We start from the raw sequence: 25,040 nt of genomic DNA, 5'->3' as shown, positions 1-25,040 counted from the left end.
CAGTAATAAATTCCTGACTTTTGGAGAGTTGTATGTGGTTAGAGTTTAAGGCAGATGACTGTTGGACTAATTCTGAAGGAGTAAGTTTTCTACAAGTGGTGTAGATGTAGTATTTTGATGCTTCACCACTGCACTGTGGCTAACTACACTAAGTGCTACAACCTGGTGTATCTCTTCACAGAGCTGCACCCAATTAACATTGAAGGGAGCTTGGGTGTAACCATGCCTTACACCTTGGTCTCCTTGTTTGTAAACCTAATGACAATGCTAACTGTTAGAAAATCAAGGACAGAAAGAGCTGGGTGTGATTACAGCACAGTAAAACAATAGATACTGTAGGAAATGGTAACACACTTATGATGTTTAACTTGACGTATAACAGTAACACTTTGTGGTTAAACCATCTGTTTATTAGTTACTGTAAGGAGTAACTACTACACTTTTCTACTCTAGCTTAGAAAGACCTCAAAGAAGGCCAGTGTTACAGTTTTGAGATGCGCTTCTCCCATAAACGTGACCACAGGTGTCCCAGTCAGGGCACCCCGGGCGCTCTCTCCCCTCAGGGCCCGCTCCCCCCCGCCGCCTGCCCCTCTCCTCATGCCCGCGGCGTCGCCCCCGACGGCTCTGCGCATGCCCGGGGCGGGGGCGCTGGGGGTCGGTGGTGCTCGGGACCGTGCCGGGACAGCCCGGCGGCATCCCCCGGGCTCAGCCCCCGAGACCCCCGCCGGGGCCGCTCTCCGCGGGCGGTGTGGTGGCGGCGGCGGCGGGGCGGTGCTGCGGGTGGCCGTGGCAGCGCCGCCATTGGGCTGCGGGCGGCGGGCGGGCTGTCAGTCGTGAGGCGGGGGTGGCCCCGCCAGCCGCTCGCCCAGCCCTCCGCCGGGATGCTGCCTTTAGGGGGATGCGGCGCTCTCCGCGTTTTGATTAAAGCCCCTCGCCTCCCGCCGGTCTGAAGGCAGGGCTGTCGGGGAGGACGGGGCGGAGCGGCCTGCGAGGCAGAGAGAGAGGGGCAGAGACAGACAGAGAGAGAGAGAGGGAATCCCTGGTGGTGCGTCGCGCATGGCTCCATAGGAGACGTCCTCTCCGGGAATACTGGGGTAGCACGGAGCTGCTGCGAGCCGAAGGCGCCCGGGTTTAACTCACGCTTGCGGGCGCCCAGCATGGAGGTGCAGAGATGGTCCACGCGATGGAAAACGAAAAGGTGGCCCTGGGACTCGGCGGTGACCGTGCTCGTCGCCTTCGCCGCCCTCCTCGGGGCTGCAGAGGTCAGAGGAGGTAAGGAAGGGCCGCCAGCCGCCGCGGTGCCCGGGCAGGGCGGGGGGCACGGCTCCGAGAGCTGCGGGCCGGGATGCGCCGGCAGGATGGGGAGCGAGAGAAATGCGTGGATGCGGTGATCTCCCGTCAGCGCTGTAGAGCGTGAGGTTTTCAGTCTTGGTGACCCCAGAGCCCTTGTGCCGCTGAAGTTCCCCAAGCGGCTGCAGAGCAGCGACAAGGAGCCCCCTCCCCTGAGGGGCGAGGACAGGGAGAGCCGGGCGTGGAGGCTCCCTGCTCGGGTCTGCCCCGTGCTCCCCTCGTTTCTTTTTCCTTTGTAAAGGAAAAAGGGGGCGAGACGGGAGGAGCAGACCTGCTCGGGGCCGCTCTGGTGTAGCTGGGTGTGAGGTTGAGGCTTTTATTTTTCGGCATGTCTGACATTCACGAAGGGGTTTAACTCACCGCCGCCAAGAAAGGTCGAATTCTTGCGCGTTTATTGTCGTAACGAGGTATTTCTCCGGCTGAACCCTCTGCTCTCTCAATCAACGGGCGCCGCGGGGGGAGCGCAGTAAGGCGATGAGGGTTTCCATTCAAGCCATTATACCTGGGGACAACCTTGGCGGTGTCAGAGCCGTCAGGGCTTCTGCCCCCTGCTGGCCCCAGCTGCTGACAGGGACCGGCCGGGGTCACGGCTCAGCCTCGCGGCAGCCCCACGGACCCCGCTGGGGTTGCACTGAGGGCGAGTTAACTGCGCCGAGCTGCAAAGGTCCGACTCCTCGTCGCTAAGTCAAAACTAAATCTATTCTAGAAAAAAAAAAAAATCTGTACGCAAAGACATGGTAGAGTTTTATGCTGCTTTTCATGCAACTGCAGTAGAATTTTCTTTAGTAAGCAAGATTTATGTAGATTATCTCTTCATTGGTGTCCAACATATTGTGTGAAGTTGAATAAAAATCTAAACCCAGGCAGTCCAGGGGAAAAAAAAGAAAAAAGAAAAGTTATCAGGTACTCTGTGAAATATTTTCAGCAACATTTGGCACAGTAATTAGTTTTTAGCTGTTTGGTAACTAAATTAAAAATGAAAAAGCCCTATTAAAAACCTTTTCCTCTAGCATTCTTTATAAGGGATACTTCAGAAGTAATACTACAGTCTTCTCGCATTTGTAGAAGCACTTTGAAGAGAATTTGATACTTGGAATACTGTATTCTCTACAAGTTCATTTGCTTGGGGAGCTGTGTATTTAGGGCTTGCTCTGTTACTGAAGTCAAAGTATTTCCACTGACTATAGAGGGAGTAGAATTTGACCTAATTTCCCTAATGGAGTACAAGGGAGATATTTCTGAATCATCTTTTATGTATTCTAATCTTATTTAAAGTAGTTCAAAGATAAAGTAGGATGTAATGGCTAACTTTTGAAAATAGGTGAGGGAAAATACTGAGAAATAATAAAATAGTATACTGTAGCGGGCAAACAATATGACTAAATGAAAATGCTGCAAGGGTTGACCAGGGTAAAATATGAATTTTTGCCCTTATAAATCCTGTTAAATTGAATCCAGTATTCTTCAACTGTCTTTTCATAAAAATATCCATTTGTAAAGAAATGTAGAGAAAAATTCACTGTGTATTCATATAAGAGTGAATCCTGCAGCGGTGACTTCTTTTTAAGACAACAGAATCCATTCCATTTAGAGAAACCTCAAAAGATTCCTAAAATTCTTGTCCTTCTTTCAAGTTGCTTTATTTAACACAGAAAAGAAAGAGAAGTATGAGGTGTCCGTCACAGCACCAAGAAAGGGGGTGTGAAGGTCTCTTTGAGCTATTTGTTGTTTTGACAGAAAAAGTTACAGAAATTAGAAAGAACTGAATGGGAAAGCTGGTGGTTCATATTTGGTCAGCTTAGTGCCCACCAACTCTTAAGAAGCTCTTTTTAGAAAATATTTTTGCTTTATGACTCGGCTAAAGTAAACAGCATTCAGTATTTTAAAAGACATCCTTTGATTTCCCTTCCCCTTCCTCACCTTTAATACTAAACCTGTTGGTAATGTGCTTGGAATGAATAAACTCATTTAGTCAAAATGGCATGGCTTCAACACTATAAATTTTTTTTGTAAGGCCCTGGCATCAATGCACTATTGTGATACTGATTTAATTTTCATGGGTTAGAAATGAAAAATCAGACTTTTTATTATTTATAAGCTTTTTAAGCAACTAGAAATCCAGCTCTTACTCTGAGTGCAAGAAGTTTTAAGAATCCTTACTGAAAATGAATCTGTGAAGCTATATATATGCTGTATATATACTTGGGACCTTCTGTGTAAGTGACAAGCAGGTTGGTTTCTAGTATACCAGAGATACTTTTTACAGCCATCTTAGGAAATACAAAGGTTCCTTGTGCTTCCTCAAACAAGCCTGGAAACTGGTGGGAGTTCTAGGTGCAGAAGGAATGCAGACCTGGGTCCACCAGTAATGGCAAAAGGAGAGTTTTCTTTGTGGACTGAACATTATTGCTCAATTGTAATTGCTTAGTAAACTTACCTGAGGAGATGTGGATTGTTTATAAAATGAAAACTGTTCAATGTATCTGATCACTCTAACCCTGTATTAAAAGAAAAAAAAAAAAAAAAGATATTTTAAACTAAAAAAGGATGAATCTCTTCTTAGAACCGTTAGTGATATAAAGCACTTTTGCTCATAACTGATCAGTTCAATTTAAGGTTGAAACAGAATGTGAAACACTTTATTTTTTCTTTTACAGTGAAACAGTTTTGCATGTTAATTTTGGTCGAATAAAATGCTATTAACCTTCAAAAACAGAGGGCATATATTATCTTTCTCAGATAAACATTCACAAAAATGATTAAATTAAAGGAAGATTTGACTGGATTCAGCTTGTGGTCCTAGCTGATATTTTTCTGAGTCCCAGGGATCAGCAGGTGAAATGGTCCTGTCTTCCCAGTATAGTGTAAAAGAGACTTGCATGCATGTATCTGTTTTACTATATAGTATAAAATGTAGAACTTTAAAATTTATTTTGAAGATAAAATAGTTATTTCAACTTCAGTAGCAGACATCTGTCAGAAGAATGAGTGGTATTTGTTTTAAGTTCTCTAGAGCATGAATCTTTGAGTTTAATTTAGAAGTAGACTTCACAAGGATCCCCGAAAGAACTATTCAGACTGCAAGAAGCTGTCTTTTTACTAGCTCTGCAGAAAGAAAACTTGCATGTTTCTCAACCTCAATTTTGTGTATATCTAATGAATGTATGAATATAAGTACATATTGTATATACACAAAGGTTCAGTGCTTTTGGCTTGAAAGCATCTCTAGCTCTAGCACCTGTTATTGGAATGTCACTAGAAAGAATAATTTTTGATGTAAATTTGTCTGATGCTATGGTGTTTTGTGATTGCTGAAAAAAAAAGTGTAAAAGTTGTTAGTACCAGTGGCAGTTGTAAAATGTAGTAAAGAAGTCGTTATATTCAGTATTGCAGTTGTCTTGCCCAAAGTTATTTGGCCTCCTCGAAATAGGGCCCTTAATTCCAACAAGGTTGCAGCATAATAAAAGAGCCCTGACACTACTGCTGAACTGAAGTTATACCTAAAACATACTGGAACAATTATGTCTCTCCTGGATTTGTTTTGTACAGTGGTGAACAGTAGGGTTTCCATCTGCCAGCAAGATTAAGAAGTTGCTTTTCTCTGTAGAGCTCTCTGTTTCTTTTCAGAAGAAATCCTCACAGCATTGGTTATTGTTATTCTGTATATTTGTTGTATTTCCCCACAAATATGGGGAAACTTGTTTTCAAATTTCAATTTTTCACCCAGAGCTTGGGTGAAATATCAAGTGAAGGATGAAGCCTCTCTTTCTGAGGACAAAGTCTTGTGCAGTAATACAGATTTGCTCTTTGGATGGACCCAGTAAGACAGCAGCCACTTAAAAGAAATTAGGTGAACACTCACGCCTGTTGAAAAGGCTTATGACTGTACCACCCAGTAGTAAATACCAAGTTTACAGACTGTAAATGTAAGGATTAATTGCTGACCCTGTTATTACAATAGTAATAGAATCTGACAGTACTTTTTCGTTTTGTTTTACTACATTATCACACATAAGGGGTTGTAAAAATCTTTGTAAATTCTAGGTCTGGGGCTTGACTGTATGTCAAAGTGGTAATGCATACAGTATGTGAAGTAGAAGTTATTTGGCAGAGCTAATCTTAGGAAAGAAAAGTGTTTACTACAAAGCAAGTTGAAAGGTATATTATAAAATATGATTAAAAAAATGAAGATTCTAATCCTGCTATGAATACGACACTGGCAGCCTGAATATGAATTAAATGCAGTTATAAATCAAATCATGGTCACTTTGTTATAGCGTTACCATAACCTAAGTTTTATTCACTCTGTCTCCTGTGTGAGGATAAGTTATCAAGCATTCTTGGTAGAAGAAGATGGGGGGGGGGGGGGGGGGGGAACATTTGAAGTTTTGCAACTTTCCTATCTATTTAAGTAGTTAAGCAGTAGTCTTGCTAGTGTCAGTAGGGTATAGAATTGGGACTGGTTTTCTTGTCTTACTATCAAAAGGAAGATAAAACATTTTGCTGTCAAAATCTTTGACATCAGTGAGAGTAATTTCTGAGTTGTATGGTTAATAAAAATCATTGAATTGTTTCTCTAGGAAATTAAATAGAGCTACTTTTGTAGTTAGTAAATCTTGTCCTTAGCTGTGCTTTGCTTTTCTAAACATATTTCCTTGTTTACATTACTATAAGCACAAACTGACAATGGACATATGTTTGACATTTGAAAATTCATATTTGTTAAGAGATATTTCTGAAGTCTATTAGGATTATTTCCAAATAAGTAACTTTGTTTATTTGAAATGGTAATAGAAACAGGATACTCTGGCAATTTAATACTTGTTTTGCTGATTTTCACAGTTGGGAATACTGTCTCCTCCATCTTTAAGAAACAAATTTCTTGAATGTTTACCAGAGGCCTCAACATAGACATTTGGGCTGCAGTTCTGATATGTTCTGCTGTTGTGTGAAGTAGGACTAACTCCACAGAAGTATCGAGATGGATATTTTAATGTTGCAAATTGGTGGATCAATAGAGGACTACACCAGATAAATTGGCTCAGTCCTTTGTAGCTAATAAATGAAACAATTTACGGAATCAGGATCAGGTCTTCAGTGTTCAATTGTAGCCTATCTTGCTGAACAAGTGATTCAGAAGTTTTGCTGATACAATGGTATCAGCAAAATTTCTGGTCTTAAAGGTTTTCTTTTAAGCATTGAGAAATGTGTCGTGCAAAATGAAATGACAACCTCAAAATCTAGGTTACACTCTAGAGTTGTGTAAAATATCAAAAGCCAGAAAGAACACTTCTTAATTCTTGCTGAGTACTTCAGCTAAAGTAAGCCTGCAGGTTAACCTCATTGAAGGTATGTAGGCAAGTTTCCCAATAGTCTTAATTTGGGGTTTGCATATTTATTTATTGTAGGAGTATTATAGATTGGTCTTTAAAAGGAGAGATAATAAGTTGGTGAGTATCAAAAATGAGTCCCACATATGCATAGTCTGCTTTTAGTTTCTTTGAAAGGCTAATATGCATTTAATATGCTTGCAGTATAGGAAGAGAATGAAAAATTTCCAAATAACTGATGTGGATGCAGAAGTTCTGAGCAGTTTTGCACAAGCCCTCTGTTGGCAAAACACTTAATTATAGGCCATGTAAAGCATTCCTGTATGCGTCTGGATAATCTCTAGTTCTTGTAGGCATTCAGTATGAAAGCACCTTCCTCTAAAAATACCACCAGCCAAGATCCCAATTAAATGATTCATTTTAAAGATATCATGCAAGAAAACTTTTAATATGTAAAACAGCCTTTCATTGGAAAATATGTCTCTGGAAGAATACATATGGGCAATATACATTCAGTTAATCTCACAAATTTTTATTTGGCTATCTAAGGGGCAGACAGGGTGGAAGCTTGATTTTCACAAGCACTATGTAATTACTTCAGGAAGCTTCGTGTTTGTACTTAGAAGATGCTCTGTGTCTCATGTTTGTAGTCCACAAAACATAATATGTAGTTCTGTAAAGTCCTTTGGTCAATGCCAATTAAAAGTACTGACACTGGGCACTGCAGATCTGACGCTTTTGGTGCTTGTTCCCAGAATGCAGTCTTGTTCTGCTGTTCTGGGCTCTCAGCAGTGGGCAAAGGAGATTGGCAGCTCTCAAACTGACAATCTTAAAAACACTGAAGAACTACAGATCTGCCCAGAGCTAGCTGGTAGAAAATGCTAAGGGCTAAGTTTCTGATCCTCTGGTGCCTGGATGACAGGACTGCAAGGAATCATTGCTTGGGATAGACAGACTAGAGCCAGTGGTGAGAAGGCAATAGCGTCCATTTCTTCTAAGAACTGGGGAGCTCAGTGAAGCATCTTGCACGCAATGTGCTTTTGAATTCCTGCTTTTTGACATTTATTCCTGTATTAGTGAATAAACAGAATCACAGAATTTCTAGGTTGGAAGAGACCTCAAGATCATCGCGTCCAACCTCTGACCTAACACTAACAGTCCCCACTAAACCATATCCCTAAGCTCTACATCTAAATGTCTTTTAAAGACCTCCAGGGATGGTGACTCCACCACTTCCCTGGGCAGCCCGTTCCAATGCCTCACAACCCTTTTGGTAAAGAAGTTCTTCCTAACATCCAACCTAAAACTCCCCTGGCGCAACTTAAGCCCATTCCCCCTCATCCTGTCACCAGGCACGTGGGAGAACAGGCCAAGCCCCACCTCGCTACAGCCTCCTTTGAGGTACCTGTAGAGAGCGATAAGGTCACCCCTGAGCCTCCTTTTCTCCAGGCTGAACAAGCCCAGCTCCCTCAGCCGCTCCTCGTAGGACTTGTTCTCCAGGCCCCTCACCAGCTTCGTCGCCCTTCTCTGGACCCGCTCAAGCACCTCGATGTCCTTCTTGTAGCGAGGGGCCCAAAACTGAACACAGTACTCGAGGTGCGGCCTCACCAGAGCCGAGTACAGGGGGGCAATCACTTCCCTAGCCCTGCTGGTCACACCATTTCTCATGCAAGGCAGGATGCCGTTGGCCTTCTTGGCCACCTGAGCACACTGCTGGCTCATATTCAGCCGACTATCAACCATAACAAACGAAGAACACAGTAAGTTAATAAGTACAGAAAATAATTACCTGTATCTCTGTTTTTAAAAATTATCTCACCACAACTGCCCACAATAACAATAACTAAAATGTGCAGTGGTAAGAACAAGAATGAAAGTATTCCCACTGTATTAGTAATGGTGCAAATTTCTAGTAATAGACAGGTCTTGCACTGTGTCCTAAAGATCAAAAGCCTAACAGTTCAGCAAATCCAGATTTTAACACTGCTAGTGAAGACTTCTGTGTTGACCTTCTGGGAACACGGCAATAGTTTTTGTTCCCTATGTTCTAGTAAACTTAGGTCTACCTGGTAAACGAACCTGCTTGCTGCTGTTGTCAGAATCAGAAACTGGCCTAATAATTAGGGAAAAGGAACATGAACAGAGGAAAGTTATCAGGTTTCACAGAAGGATAACTGCTGAAACAGCTTGACAAATGGTAGCTTAAAACAAACAAACAACTACTATGTAGAAGAACTTTGACACAGTCTGTATTTAAGAATGTTTTTAAAAGAAAAACGTTTCTCCTTTTTTCTAGCCTGTCAGCTCTGTTCTGAGAGGTCAGCAGCAGAAACTGATTACTGGCCACCCCTTCATATGACTTTTTTCTTGTTCATAAAAATACTTTCAGCTCTTACATTATTTAAGCTATTAGCCTCCTAATGAGTGTCAGTTAGAAACCATCATCACAGTAGTTTTAATTTTGACTATCTATATATAATGCATGGAGAGTCCTTAGAATGAACACTTAGAGTTATGAAGATACAAAATTTTAAGAAAATTCACTAACTGTAGGCTATTATGCCTTTAATAGGCAACATGGTTTCAAAACACTGAGGAGCAGCCAGTACCTTCTATTTAAATTCCTAAATATACACCTAGAAACCTAACCATAAATTAACCTGTTTTGGAAGTCTTGCCCACAAATACAAGAAGGCCCTTCATCAGTAGCCACCAAATATGCATACATGTATGTTAGCCTACCAGGGTATAATAGTTGCTACTTTTTAAATGCTTTCTCCTAGTAAAATAAAACTGGACTAAATTTAAAAACACACTCCATTTAGAATGGAAGATGAATGTTTCAACACTCCTCGTTTTGCAGTGGTTCCATTGGAACAGATTGCTGGCAGAATGAAACGTATTTCCATGGAAAAATATGAAGTAGAGTAATAGTAATTTAGAAACGTTAGTCTTACTAATTTATCATGTAAAGTTCTTTGACTGGGGCAAATTAAGCTCTTTTCTATGCCAGGGTTGTATCTCACCTGTTATGAGTTACTGATTGTAATTCTTACAGGCTGTTTCTGGGGCAATCACTGATATATTTTCACTTTCACATTAATCAGAAGAAGGGCATTGGTGAAGAATAATGATAACTTAGAGGGAAAATCAATATTGCTTATTATATATGAAAAAGGGAAAGCCACCGTTACTGAAGCTATTAAAAGCATAGCAAACTCTTGCACACTCAGATTGCTAAGACTTATCTATGTGAAGTAAAGACTACTGTTTGCTTTATTTCCATTTAAAGTATGTCCACCAGCATGCATCTGGGAGTATCTTGTAAATATAGGTGAATATAACCTTTAAATAGGGAAGGGTCATTATGCCTGGGCTCTCTTATAAAATTAAGAGTTTTAAACCCAGGAGTTACCCAGCCAACATTTAAAAATAATAGTATTTCAACTTCTATGCTTCATTAGGCATTTCAAAGAGAAATACATTTTTTTTTTTTTAGTCTAAATGATTGATCCCCTGAACAATTTCTCATGGGAATGAATTGTATAGCCTGAAATTGCCACAACAGTCACTTTCCTGTCAGTCCCGGAGTGTTTCTCTTTTAGGCCTGATGGCTAAGTTCTTCCTTCTGAAAGTACCTGAGCTGATTGTTTTCCTCTGCATATCCTATCTTGAAGAAAAGTCTCTCAAACAGTTCAGCCTAAAAGTCACCAACACCTTTAACTGCAGCTAAATAATGACTTTCTGTACTATTCATGGGCAAAGAACAGATGTCTTATTTGGTATAGCCTATCTAGAAAGGTTCAGGGCTATATTCAGTCCTGACTGAAGCCCCCAAGTAGTTTTGCAGCCCATTCTGTTTAGAACTGAGGACAACTCCAGATGTGGAACTTTGTTACAGGGTTAGTTAGCTGTCCATTCTGACTTTCTTGGTTATTTCTGAAGAAATAATTAAATTAACTCAGAAAAACAGCTCTCACAATTACATCTTTCAATCTACATGTATTCCAAATCTGCTGAGGACCACTGCATGCATCTGTGGTAGGATCATTATAAATGTTTGATCTCGTGAGATTTAAGACATGAAATACTAAGTGAGAAATCGGAGTGGTTCATGGAACTGACCTATAAACTGCTTCTCAATAGAGTTTTATGTAGGAGAGGATCATCAGAAAGTTAGAAATCTTTCTGATAACCAACTAAGCTATATAGGTCAGAAAGAATTTCTGCAGAAGCATTATATAAGTATGCTGAGAATTTGTTTTTCTGCAAATAAAAAAATCTAGTAATAGAGTGTCCAGGTCATCTGTGTTGGAATAATTTCATTGATAGCAGAATTTGTCACAAATTAGTTGGCAGCAACAGACTAAAATTACTAGTAAGATGCTGTGAGTGAAAACTGATAAGCATGGTAAGAAACAGAAGCTGAAGCATTTCATATGCTAAAGAGTAAATTGATACCAAGACGTGAGCTGCTTTGATTTGCACGTGATTTGGGAGAGAATGTTTTATTTATGTGAACCAATACAGCTCTATTTGCAGTGCGTGTTAATAGCCTAACTTTTACATACCCATCATTTGCGTTCATGTCATTCAATAGATTTATATATTGTATTAATATATTTATTATATTTGTATATGATTTGAGTAACCCTATATGAAAACCTCTTTTGTTTTTGGATCATTACTGCAGTTGGTCAGTAGCTGAAAATTACAACAAAACAAAAAAAAAGGTCTGTTGTAAATCAAAACACTTTTATAACTGCAAAGGCATTAAAATAATAAACCCTACAACATGATTGTTCTATTACCTAGAAAGGTAATATGTTGTATAGATGTTACCCTTTTATCCAAAGTAGCTGCTGCTGGTGTAATTCCAGAGAGACTTCTTCTACCAAAAGTGCTGGATGCACTTTTGATACATCTTTTTTTTGTGTGTTCTGTACAGTTTGCCTTTGAAGGGTCAGATGGGTTTTATAATAATGCAGAATTTGAATGGTGGCTGCTGGAGCAAACCCAAGAAATTTTATTGCCTATCACCATGATCTCATTACAGAGTGAACACATACTTTATACACTAAGAAGATATGATTAAACACCACTCATTACGATCTGCCCTTGAGTTTAAAAATCCAAGCATTATGATCCAGACTTGGCCAAGGCAAATTCTCTTGACTGACACAACTTGTCCCTGTTTTGCAACATGTATCCTTTGGCATATGTGGCACATATGGGGCATATGTGGTCTCCTACACGGATTGTTATCATAGTGAGCTGTGGATATGCCAAGCATTTATACTGAAAACTAAGGTCATCCCTTACAGAAGGAGGCTTGATGTGACATCTTGAATAAACATCATCAACACAGAATGTGTATCCAAAGGAGTTCAGTCTGCATTGATGTACAGCTTCTCAGTCCTTCATTCTCCTAATGTCATATACTGCATTGTTATTATCCGGGAACCTTCTCAACAAGCAGTTTCCACCAAAAGAAAGGGAGAGCCATGTTGTTGAATAAATCCCAGCTAAGATTAATAGGGATGATTTATTGTAGTTTTTATTTCCATGTAGAGGTTGTGGAATGGAATGAAATGAGAACCATATTTTTAACTGTGAATATACGATCAAAATGTAGTCTAGATTTTCACAAGCACTCTTTTGAGTCTACAATGACTATATTTTTATTATTAAAGCATTGAAGATAGAAGATAATGCTCTGCCATAGGCTTTAAAATAAATGTGTCATTGTATGTATAGGAAGTCTAGGTTTGGAAGTGCTAATCAGAACTGGAAGTCAGATTTTATGTGCATTTTCCTCCTCTTCAAAAGCATAGAAAACACATGAGGTTTTCCTCATGTAATTCACCTTGAAAATCTGTCTTGACCTTGCAGTGTAAAAGTGTGATCTAGGATTCAGTTTATAACTACTTACCTTCATTAATTTCTGGATATTCCTTATTCATTCTGGCAGGACCAGATCAGAATAAAATTACTGCGCTCTTGGTATTATTTACTGTTTTCCTTTATTTCCAGTAGAGAGATGCTGTCAGAGGTGGATGTTTCTTCTTTTTAAAATGCTCTTACACATATTTTGGTACCATTTAAATTGTCTTAGAAGTTCTTATGTTTCTGTCAATCTAGCATTGTCTTGCTGTGTTTTTCTTCCATAGGAGGTAAAATAGGAACCTTGTGCATGAGAGATGGGGAGGGGAGCAAAGGATGATTAAATATGGCTAGTGTTTTATATTTAATATGAAATATGTGGGATCAAAGGTTCTCATCCATACCATTATAACTGAAAACTTCATTGAGTGAATAGATGTACTTAGTACTTATGCCACAGTAATAAGACCAGAATTTTGCTCTACAAATTGAAATATTGCAGGTTGCAAGTTATTTCAGGTCTTGAGGTATTACACAACTAGATTTTTCTTGTAGTTTTCTTTTGTACTTCTTTTTTTTTTTTTTTGTACTTTTTTAATTGAAAAACAGAAACTTACACTGGAGCTATCTGATTAACAGTTTGGCATAGTTGGCATACTGAAAGATGCTCGTATGCGCAGGATCTTATCTCACATGCTTCTGCCTTCTAAGACTGATTTTTTTAAAGTATTCTCCTTTGTCATTGCAGAAATCTCAGGCACTTTTAAACTCTTTTTCTCTGGCTACTACTGCATAGTCTGTTAGATGTGCAGCTTTCACTGCCACTCTGTTTGAACTCTGTTTTTTGAATCAAAAGCGTAAGCTGTGGAGCTTTGTACTATGATATTTAATGCGAAAAGTAATCTCTTGCAGTTGGTTATCCATCATGGAAACAGAGCAGAACAGAAGCTCGCTTTTTGATTTCAGTCTGATCCTGGGGCAGTTGGTTGGTGTGCCTCAAGGAGGCGGGCTTCAGGCATCAGTTCAGCGTGGCCATGAACACCTGCATGAAGAGAATGACTTTCAGTGTCTGGATTTTGCATTTTGGAAAACTTACTATGGCATGCACAGTCTGTTTTACAAAACTGATATCTAGGATTCACAGGGAGAATTGACTGTAGTTCGAAGACTGGGGAACAGAGCTCTTTAAATAATGTTTATCTGTGGGTTATTTCTTTGCTATCTCAAATCTTAGTACAAAATGGATGAAAAAGTATTACATCGTATATCATTAATTTTCAATTTTATTTACTTCTCTTCTGAAAAAACTATCCAGGGTCATTAGACTAGGGAGTAATCCAGGTAAACTGTGTTGTGCACTGTGAGGAAGTTCTTGTGAGAGGCCCTATATCTGTCAATATCTAGGTTAAATTAATGGTGCCCCTTATATATACAAACTATAACCCTAATTTGTGCATCATGCAAGTAGGCAAGTTGCATGGCCTTAGCATTGGTGCTGTTTCTGGCTGTTTCTTACCATTCCAATAAACTGTGTGGGAAAAGAATGCTTGAGAAGAGGCGGTTCCCAGGAAGAGATGAAGTTCCCAGGTTACAGTGATGCTGAGCACTGCAGAACCTCCAGAAACTGGCAGAGAGAACTCCCAGTCTCACTTGAGAGCTTCTAGCCTATGTTCTCCTTGACTGTGTGAGTTGTCTTCTTATCTCTTTACACTGGTCTTCTAAACAGGCCAGTTGTTGGCTGTGTGAAGGTTTCTCATCCTCCTTTACACTTCAGATAGATTGCCTCTGAACAGTAGGATCTAAGCTCTGGTGTTTTTCAAGACCTCTTTATTCTGACTGGATTCCTACATGTGTGTGAGCTTTGGGGCATATTAAGAGTAGCTGTGTCTGGTGTATTCTGTAGAAGCACTGTGCAGATGATCTGAACATGCACAGTGGGCTTGTTATGAATCTTGAGACTAATGTCATGCCAACCTGGTCAGGGCTGTACCAGCTAGGTTGCCATAATTTCAGAAAATGCAGAAAAAAAAATGAAATTCACCATCAAAATTTCACCTAGGAAAGAGGATGCATCTGAAGAAGCCCAAAATTGTGGCAGCTTGGCCTGCAGCCTCCCACCTGAAATATGGGGCTGGTTGCACCCTAATCTGATGAGCCTCAAGCCAAGGATAGATAATAGCACACAGAAGAATGATGCAAAAACACTTAGGAGGAAGGAGCATAAACTCAGAAATCCTGTTGTATAGGTTATTATTGGAGACAGACTGATTATCTTTTTTGTTTAACTTTATATGCCTTGTCTATTCTATTTAGAAATGACGGTGAACTGACTCGTGCTTCTGCTATTCATAATTCTTGATTCGTGGTTTGTGGAAATAAATGTCACCTACAGACTCTTAACAAATGTTCATTTTTGTTATTTGGAATTTGTGGTTTGAAGATTGCTCTCTTCTATTATTATTCTGTTTCTTGACTGGAAGACTTTTTAGCAGCAGACTAGTGCAGAGTAATGAATAGTCTTGTTCAAGGGTGAATACCCTTCCAGTCAGCCAGGCAAGGAACAGCCATTATTCTAAAAAAATAATGAAGAAAGAGAATCTGGTACAAATTACAGAAAGAGCAAAGGAAAAAAGGAATGTACCAGTGGTTGACTTATACAGCGACTTGGAATTTTTACTGATATTTCCCGTGACTGGTTCTACATTACTTTACTGGTTTAAATTATTATAGGTACTGCAAAAATAGCCACAGTTACCAGAAAACCATGTGGCAATTTCTTCAGCATGGTAGGAACTTCAGAATTGTGTAGTATACTTGTAGAGAATACGTTATATTCTTCACAATTTTTCAGACAGTACTTAACAGAGGGGTAAGGCTAGTGCTTCTGAATTTGCATGCTCCTGAAACTTTACTTTTGGGAATGTGTGAACATACTGAATTTGTAGGATATATGGATCTTAAGTAACTGAGTTAATGCAGGTGTATACTATATCATTCTTTCAAAATGTATTAGCTTGTAATAAACCTCATTTGTATTTGATAGCATGATCTGATGAAAAATGGAAACAAGCTGTTGAATTATTTTAAAAAAAAAAGCTCATAAGCATTATTTGTGATTATATTATTATATTTTAAAACAGAAGAAGTTATGTCTAGTTATGTCATTCTAGGCAGATTAATAAAACCTCAGATTTTGTATTTAAAGAATACACTTTTAGTGTTATTCAGTTAGGTTTAACTACAAAGTGGACTTCATCATATTTGGCAATACCAGGCGAAAAATAGGTTGAGCTAATTAAACTTAAATTTGTTCTTACTTGTTATTGATACAGCACATAGTACAATGATTTCAGAGATGCTACAGTGAGGAAAAAGCCAACACATCAACACTGGCTAGAACTGTACAAGTTGTCAAGAAATAGATACTGATGTATCTATAATCAGACTATCACTTTGCCTATGTTTTCATACTCTTTTATTTGTTGTCTGCAAATAATCATGAAAATAGTTGAATATTCACAACCAATTTTGGGCCTTAAGTTGGTATTTGCTGACCTACAAAGTTAAAAATAGCAGAGAATAAATTAGCTATAGTTAATTGCAACAGTGCATTTCATAGATATGAAGAAAGGTCAGATTTCTGATATATTACTCAGCTTTAAAAGCAAAAGTCGTGTAAGACTTTCTTTCCAAATAGAGTCATTATGAGTTTGCCAACATGAAAGCTGCAGAAAAGTCCTAGTCCTGCTTTGAATAGAAAGTTGGACTAGATGATGTCATGAGGTCCCTTCCAACTTGAATTTTCCACAGTTCCATGTTTACTCACTTTTATGAGCTAAAATAATACAGGCTATCCAATTTATTTGTGTTGGAATGTTTAGTAACTACTACTTACATTTTGTACTTTTATCGAATCAGGTTTGTTCATCACAAAGAATTGTAGGATGGCATGAAAGGCTGCTCAGAGCACAAGGTGACTCTGAGTAACACACTCTACTTCACTGTGTTAGTAAAATAGAAGTTTGAAGATAAACAAAAACTATCATGTCTCTTTAAGGGCTAGCTAGGTAGCACAGGTCTTTCTTTTACTAAATTCCTAAGTAGAGATCTGATGAGTGGCTCGATTATATTAGAATACTAGAAGAAATCAGCGATCCCACTAACGTACTTTCTTTAGACATTAAAAACCTTCCCTCTGCATATCTGCTTGTCAAATAAACTCTGATTCTTCTAACTACATCCCTTTTCTGGTGCTACTGAAGGTGGAAGGGAAGTAATTCCCCAAACCTGGACCAGTCTATGATTCAGTCCATTCACTTCTTGCAGGCAAATAAGGTAACTTTTTCTTTCTCTAACTGGAAGAGAAAAGCGGTTAGTTTCTTCCTTATCGCTTCCTGTTGAGAAAGGAGTCATATGTAATCAGAATATATTCTAATGTTAGCAATAGTAGTTTCTGATAGCAGATTGCTAGTAGCTGAATGCTTCTGAAACTTTTGTGCTAACTTTTTAAATCAATTACACTTTTTGTAAGTCACTCGGTAAAAGAATGTGTTGTAAGATCCAGTCACCAAGTTTCCTTCCATTTGGGCAACTGTGATTTTCAAAGAGCATTCAAAAATCTGACCATAGCATTTACATTAGATGAGAAGAATTCTTACATATTTAGAAATGAGTAATCGTGCTAAAACAATATTCTGGTTTAGTAGTAGCCTGCAATAAATCAAACCAAGATGCAACTATGCAACTACTTTTATGGTTACACATACACTTTTGCAATGAAATTCATTTTCTTCTTAGACTCTGCATATTGTAGAAATGTGAGAAGATGCAAGATGAGTAATTCTTTTTTTTTTTCTTTGTCAGCTGAACCAGTTGATGTACTGAAAGCATTAGAATTTCACAATATGCCAGAAGGAGTATCAAGAACAACAGGATTTTGCACAAACAGAAGGGATTCAAAAGGATCAGATGTTGCCTACAGAGTTTCAAAAACTGCACAGCTCAGTGCCCCAACAAAGCAGCTGTACCCAGGTAAGATTGTCAGAAAGCTATTACTTTGGTGAATTATCTTACTGCCTGTGCTACAGTATCTAAAGCACAGCATGTAGTCTGTCATCAGTACCACAAAGCAACTCTGTTATCCCTAAAAGTGGGCCTGCATACGAATGACGGGATGTTCTCTTAATCCACTGGATAAAGCCATTTTATTGGTTTCAATCATAAAGCTCTTCATCAAATTCTGCACCAATGCCAGAACTAGTCTGTAAGTCATATTACCTGTTATTTCATGATTCTATCTGAAAGAAAGTTTATTTGGTGGCTTTGGCATGTTTCCTTCAGTTTCAGTAGTCCATTTAAAAGCAGTACTTTCTGGACCAATGGTATAGTGCTAGAAATGAGTTGTGGTTGGCCATTGCAAAATTGTTCCCAGAACTACCATCTGTTAAGAATTACCTAAGAGTTTCTGGGTATTTGGGGGACTAAACAAGGCTAGTTGAGGATATCAAGTAATGTGATTCCATCTTCTCTCAAATTTCTCTAAAATGAAATAATCGCATTTTGGGAAAGATTAACTGGATGTTAAAGAAAGATTTATTCCATTATTTTGCTGTCACTCTTGTCATTTGACCCAAACTGTAGAGGAAAATAATTATAAGAGTATAAAAAAATCCTGAAACGTTTGCTTTTTTAATAGCTCTCGGACACTAAGTGTCCGAGAGCTATATATATGTTACAATATGTAAACATTTATACACATTTCTGTTAGAAAGTCATTCATTTTTTGACTTTTTCAATCAACAGTGTATGGAGGAAACTTACTTATTGCATAATGTATGTGTAAGAAATTTGGAAATATTATGCCATTGTAGTGATAACAGCAAGTACTGAACCAAGGTACACAACTCATCATCAGTCACCTATCTGAGGAAGCTGTTTTTTTCATAAGGTATTATCTGATCAAGGAGCACAGGCTCAGAGTAGATGCATGTCACCCACTGTAAGCATTTTCAATAGATCTTTCAGATTAACAGTGCAGACAGGGCAAGTATTCAGTGCTTTTCAAATAATTTTTTGGCCTTTGTTCACAGTTATCTTCTCTTTCTTTTCCTCATTTTGCTGTCATCTCTTTACTCTTTACTCTGTCATTTAAAAGGCATAACATACAGTTTAATTTAATCTGTAAAGCCAGCAGTTTTGCTTCATCATCATTAAAAACTTGACTGAAAGCTCATCAGAGTCAATGAAATTCTCCCTGTTTACTGAGCTTTTATCCTTTCAAAAGAAAATCTCAAAACAAGCACTAAAGTGGTCATCGTTACTACAGTGTTCAACAACCTTCTACAAAAAAGTTATAAAGATCATAAAAAGTATTTAAAATAACATTGCAGCAGACAATATAATAAGTGTAAGACTAGGGATTTTCAGTTTTAGAAGCGTAGTATGTAATTTAAAATGCAATGAATATTTTATGCATTTTTTTTTCATATTGTAACTAAAGAGTTAATGCCATTGGGAGCTTGTCTTCATTGAAAACTGCAGAATCTTGAAAGACTTTTCTCACAACACCTGTCTTGGAAATAATCTTGTATTTTTTTCCATCATTAGAAGGAATTCCTAAATCAGCTTTAAGATGATGTCTTTCATGGTTTTATTCATCACAAAAATGTATTTCATATTATTGCATTAAAATGTTTAAGAACATTTTACCCACTCATGCACACAAAGTTGCAGTTATATTCGTTACCATCACTATGATTAGATTCTAATCCTTTTATTTCTTGCAAGTCAAATTGTAGCTGAGGCTACGTGCATCCAGTGTATGTTCTGACTTACAATTTCAATCTTACACATCATTTGTTGTTATTAAGCCTAGTAAACTTTCACTTCAAATGAAATGCAGATTTACCACTAGATTCAACAAGAATAATACTGAGTTCAGACCTCAGGTCTTCCTCTATAAATAAGCTGTATCCACTTCTAATTTTGTTTATTTTTAGTTATAAAGGTTGAAACAATGATTTACATATAATCTCTACTTCAAAGAGCAAGCAGCAGGGAATAAATGAAAATGAAATGTTCTTTGCTTATGCCTAAAGCTCCTATTAATTAAGAATGGTAAGTATGTAAGACTGGTCATGTATTTTTTTCAGTGTTATGCACAATATCACTTCAGAAAGATGCAAATATATATTGTGAGGGGGAAAAAAAAAACAACAAACAACCAAGTGACAGTCAAGGGAGATGAAGATGAAGTGCCTAGGAAAATATTTGCTGTAAACTAAAATGTATACTTGTTTTGTAGAACGATTTTATAGTGCACGCTTTTAGAATTGCTAGAAAGTTGAATAGAAAAAAAAAAAGTGAAATTGAAACTTGCATGTTTATTCTATATATTTAATCAGTACTACACAAATTCACAGTACTTTTACAAATCATGCTTTTAAGAACCCTTAAGTTATATATTTGGGGAGTTAAAGCAAGAAAGAGGAAAAAAAAAAAAAAGCAAAATTTTTCCTAGTGTAATTTCATACATGTTCATTTTGTCAAATAAAAGAAAACCAAAAACCAGTTTGCATGCAGGATCCTACCTATACCTATAGACAAATTGAAGCCTTCATAGGATAGTTTCATCTCTTCTGAATTTGTAACTGTATCTGTCATTTTGTTTACAGGTGGAGATTTTCCAGAAGATTTTTCAATATTAATGACAGTAAAACCTAAAAAGGGTATCCAGTCCTTCCTTCTGTCTGTCTACAATGAACAAGGAATTCAGCAAGTAGGTGTTGAAGTTGGTAGATCCCCTGTCTTCCTCTTTGAAGACCAAAATGGAAAACCTGCCCCAGAAGACTATCCTCTTTTCAGAACAGTCAACATTGCTGATGGCAAGTAAGTGTAAAATTTTAAGATGTAAAATGAAGTTACAGACCACTGTATAGATGATTATTGTCTTTACAAACAGATGTTGTAAATAATTCAATAAATAATTAACAGTTTCCAGCTAGCTGGACTGCTATGGTGCAAAATCAGGGGATCTTTGCAGCAGAACACAGTTCCAGCTTGAAATGGAGTATAGAGCTATGGATATAGTCAAACCACCTTTCTTATTTGCTATTTCTGTAAATCAGGAGTGAGGAAATACTTATAGAAGTTAAACCCACCAAAACTAAATGTATGAAGACTCATTCAGTGCAAGATAAAAAGAAACTCTGTTTTCAAAAAGACTGAAATAATAGTCTAACTTGAAAGACACTCTTCTACATTTAAAGGTGATAAATAAATGACTGGAGATAAATTGACAAGACAGTATGTTTATCCTTTCCTTAACCAAAACAGTGGATAAATAAGATCATTCATGATACCTATATGTAAGGATATTGGGAAAGAATAAGATTAATAATTAATTTGAAGTGCTGCGAGGATTCATACTTCATTCTTATTGAAGGGAATAACTCCAACACATATTGCATTTTAAATACAGTTGCTAATTTTTTGTCCCCTAACTTGCCTTTGTAGACAAGCAATTGTTCTCTGTGAATGTCAATCTAGTGCTTTTCACATCCGTTTTTGTTGCTTTTCAAGAGATACATGTCTTTTCAAAGGTTTTTTATTTATTGTGCTGCAGTTCAAGAAGAGCTGCTACAATCTTCAGAGATGCATGGAATGAAATTTTATTAAAGCTTTCAGTTTAATAAATTGGTAGAGAAGAGAGAGCAAGTAAATTCGGCAACAATTAAATAACTCAATAAAGGATAAAAAAAGTAATTGTCTTCTAGCCCATGTGTTGCCACAGGATGGAATTATACCATGAAAACTGAATGTGGCTCTCATAATTTCACCCAAAATATTGAGAGTCTGATAAAATTAAAAAATCAAAATCAATTTCTTTTGGTACAATTTCCTTCAGTGAGACTATACAACTTCTAAATCAACTGGAGTCAATCATATCTACGGAATGAGCTATGTTTTCACATTCTCAGCCTCTGCAAGCTTTCAAAAGATGGACTGACAATTTTCTACTGATTTGGCTCTTTTATGATTCTAGGGCAACAATCTTCATCTCAAAATGAAATATATTAAAAAAAGTGTAAACAGTGTAATCTGCCTGAGGATGCATGGACAGTTTGCTTTTACAATGATAATGTTTAACCGTGTTCCAGAGAAAACATGGAATTAGAGTTCTGGCTCAGTGACACTCTTTAGCAGTCAGATTCTATTAGCTTTGAGGTGTTCCATTTGATATACAGCCGCTCTTTGTCTAAGTTGTCTCTCTGATTCAGACAAAACTTAGTGACAACAAAAGCCAGTTAAAATAGTTTTATTCTACCCTTTTCCTTGCCAGTCACCACTATGGCATACTTTTACACTTTTTGCCCTGAGCTATTGAAGATGCTTTCAGTTTTTGCTCGTGTTAGATTAGAAAGTGTCTTGTTCTTGCTCTTAGATAATTTAAATTGTCGTAGCAGAGAGATTCACTAATTAATATGTTCTGTCATTATAATGAAGTACCATAAAGGACAGAGTGCAGTTTATCAAATTGTTTACAAATAAATAAATTACAATTACAATTACCATTACAATAAATTTGTCAGTGCTCTGAAATGCTTCATTCCCTTTTTTGGTGAGTATTTGTGTAGATGGAACTATTGTTGCAGGAATATCAGCAAGCATTTCTAAGTATCTGTATCTGAAAATGCATCTATGTTGGAACTATTGTACATCTTTGAAAAATCTCTATAGCTATGGGAAGCATTCAAACAGGCAAAAGGATGTTGTAATTTTTTTGTGATCAATCACCGAGAACAAATAGTAAAATGTAAATAGCAAAGAATTATCTACTCTGTGTGAAACACATTTACTTGCATGAATAATTTCTTAAGTAATTTGGAAAAACAAAATTTCATTAAAAAAAAAAAATCTGCTGACAGATCATTCAGTCTAATCTAATAAAATGTAAACAGTGCACACAGCTCTAACATGAGTTTACTAACATTCTCTGGGTAAAGCTTCGGGGAAGGTCAGCATGAATTTCGTCTAATATAGTATTTGTACAATGGGTGCTGGATCAGATTCCTTAGTACAAAGGACAAAACACTGTACATTTGTGCATGTATGAAGGAAAAAATTGAGACATTTAAAATGTTGTCTGTGACTTTGCACAGTCTGCAATAAACATTTTGGCCTACTCTTAAAAACAGAAATTAAAGAAGAATTATGTTTTACTAGGTGGCATCGAGTAGCCATTAGCGTGGAGAAGAAAAGTGTTACAATGATCATTGACTGTAACAAAAAAACTACAAAACCTCTGGAAAGAAGTGACAAAACCATTGTGGACACCAATGGCATTACTGTCTTTGGAACCAGGATTCTGGACGAAGAAGTTTTTGAGGTAAAAATCAATATGGAACAAATGGAATTGAGTAATTTATTTTTGCAGATTAGTTAATGCAGGTTAGAATAAACTTTGAATGGCAAAGTTGATATAACATAGAAACTGTTTTTTTAGAACCTGTTAGGATAGGCTGAAATGAAAGAGCATTAAACAAAGTGTCTGTCTTGTTGGAAAATATGATGCATTTTTCTGTTCTTTAGATCATGTTGTATCTGGAATGAGTTTATTTTATTGTCTTTCTGCCTGGTATTGAGATACCTGAGGTATTTAGGAGACTTAATCTGGCAAAGTTGAGTAGTTTTGAGTAGTATGATACTATGAGATGATACTATTTTAGTTCTGTCTCTCTGAAGTAGTTACAGATATTCGTGCATTCTAACAGCATTTGGGAGAGGGGTGGAAGGACCTGGAAAGCTTTCTGTGTAATGTGAATCTCTTATATTGTTTATCCCACTTATTAATCTTTCCAGTAACTGGAACATACTTTGGCAATCAGGACATATATGTTTCCATCATTTACTGGCCAAGAAGTACATATAGGAAGGGTAAAATGCCTCTAAGGAAGTATGTGACTGCCAATCATGAGGCCTTTTTAGGTAGAATTCTTATGTCAATGATTATTTTTGCAGGCTAATAATGAAACTTCTCTAAACCTACAGTATCAAGTTTCTGTTATAATATTATTATGCAACAATCAAAGCTATCAAGGGTAAATTAGAACTGAACAATAAGAAAATATAGATCAGTAGTTAACTTCATATACAGGACATCTGTGTTCTATAAACACAGATGCAATCCTGGCTTTAAGGAGTGTATATGCTTGAGAAGCTGTATACGTATCAAGGGAGAAATAAGAACTGTGAGTGTAACACTGTGGCATTGTTTCCTTGAATTTTCCTGGATGTGACAAAACATGAATGTTTCTGAGTAGGAGAATTTCTGGGATGTCTTAATGGGTCAAACAGTATGAAACACATTTGGTATTGACAGCCTAATTTATCTGGAGTCAACAGTACAGTTTGCACATCATAGGAACATTATTTTCCCTTTGAAGATGAATTCTGCAGCTGCCTGATCTGGTGTGGAGCAAGCATTTTTGGTCTCCACTTGTGATAATTACTTGAAATTTTCATTTGTATTTGTTTCTTGGGTCAGAGACCATGTGCCACAATATGTGTATTTGGGGAAAAAAAAAAATCAAAATAGGTGCAAGGATTAAAAAAAAAGAAGCCAGTGATCCACTGTGAAATTTTTAATTGTAATCTTCACAGACTTGACAAGTCAGTCCTTCAGTTCCATCTGAGACCCACTGAGAAGAAAGATGGTTTTGGACTCACAACATAAATAGCACAGCTGTCTAATGCCAGTTTACAGGCTGAATCTCGACATTCAGCACTGAGAACAGCAACATTTCCACCATTTGCATCACTGTAGATTTCCAGATTCCTTCAATGATTAATTTCCTTACATACATAATTGTGCCCCTTTTCTGCTTTGTTACCCAGAGAAACTAGTGACGTTCTTGTAAGGTTGTTCTTGCAATTGGAGGTTAAGATTTAGTCCAAAGTCTCTTAAACCAGCAACTTACAGTTCTGTTGGAATGTCCCTCAAAAGTTAAACAAACTCCTATATCATATAGAGTTTTAATTATATGCATCCTCCAACTTCTTGCAATGCAGCCTAGTTCTTTCTGAACTCATCACATTTTTTTTTCTACTCTACACAGATAACCCTCCTGTTTTATCAACAGGACTTTATTCATCCTTTAGCCACTGCTGCTAAAGTTTCCAACACTTAGGGCTCTTCCCTGGATTTTGTTTCCTGCTCAAGTCTCCTAGTTGTCTTAAATGCTTCATTCATCACATTCATGATAACAATGATGTCTGGTGGTTCCATGGCTCTGCTTGGTAGTTCTGTGTTGTGAACCCTGCTGTATCTTGAAGCCACAACAGGCAATGAACAAACACATGAAAACAACAACAAAGAACAACATGTCTTATCCTACGCACATGAAATTTTGGAAATGGGTTTATTTCATTTTTTTTCATCTCAGAGTTAAGAATACCATGAGCAAAAACCTCCAGTAC

At 37.6% G+C, this 25,040-nt stretch overlaps 1 protein-coding gene across 5 annotated transcripts in view; it reads left to right on the top strand.

Moving 5' to 3' along the window:
• Positions 1 to 835: 835 nt before the first annotated feature.
• The window catches only part of COL11A1 (collagen type XI alpha 1 chain), a 142,749-nt gene continuing 118,544 nt past the window's right edge, over positions 836 to 25,040 (top strand). For 4 of the 5 annotated variants that reach the window (XM_072042148.1, XM_072042151.1, XM_072042150.1 and 1 more), the window contains exons 1-4: positions 881 to 1,272; positions 17,427 to 17,594; positions 20,237 to 20,450; positions 22,788 to 22,950. In XM_072042148.1, the coding sequence (XP_071898249.1) occupies positions 1,158 to 1,272; positions 17,427 to 17,594; positions 20,237 to 20,450; positions 22,788 to 22,950 (660 nt within the window). In that variant the 5' untranslated portion in view covers positions 881 to 1,157. Of the gene's footprint in view, positions 1,273 to 17,426; positions 17,595 to 20,236; positions 20,451 to 22,787; positions 22,951 to 25,040 lie in introns of all 5 variants that reach the window. The other variant, XM_072042149.1, reaches the window with a different exon arrangement.

The sequence above is a fragment of the Anas platyrhynchos genome, chromosome 8 (genome assembly GCF_047663525.1).
Source record: "Anas platyrhynchos isolate ZD024472 breed Pekin duck chromosome 8, IASCAAS_PekinDuck_T2T, whole genome shotgun sequence".
NCBI lineage: Eukaryota > Metazoa > Chordata > Aves > Anseriformes > Anatidae > Anas > Anas platyrhynchos.
Note: the sequence above shows the minus strand (reverse complement) of the source record. Positions and strands in the feature narration are given on the sequence as shown.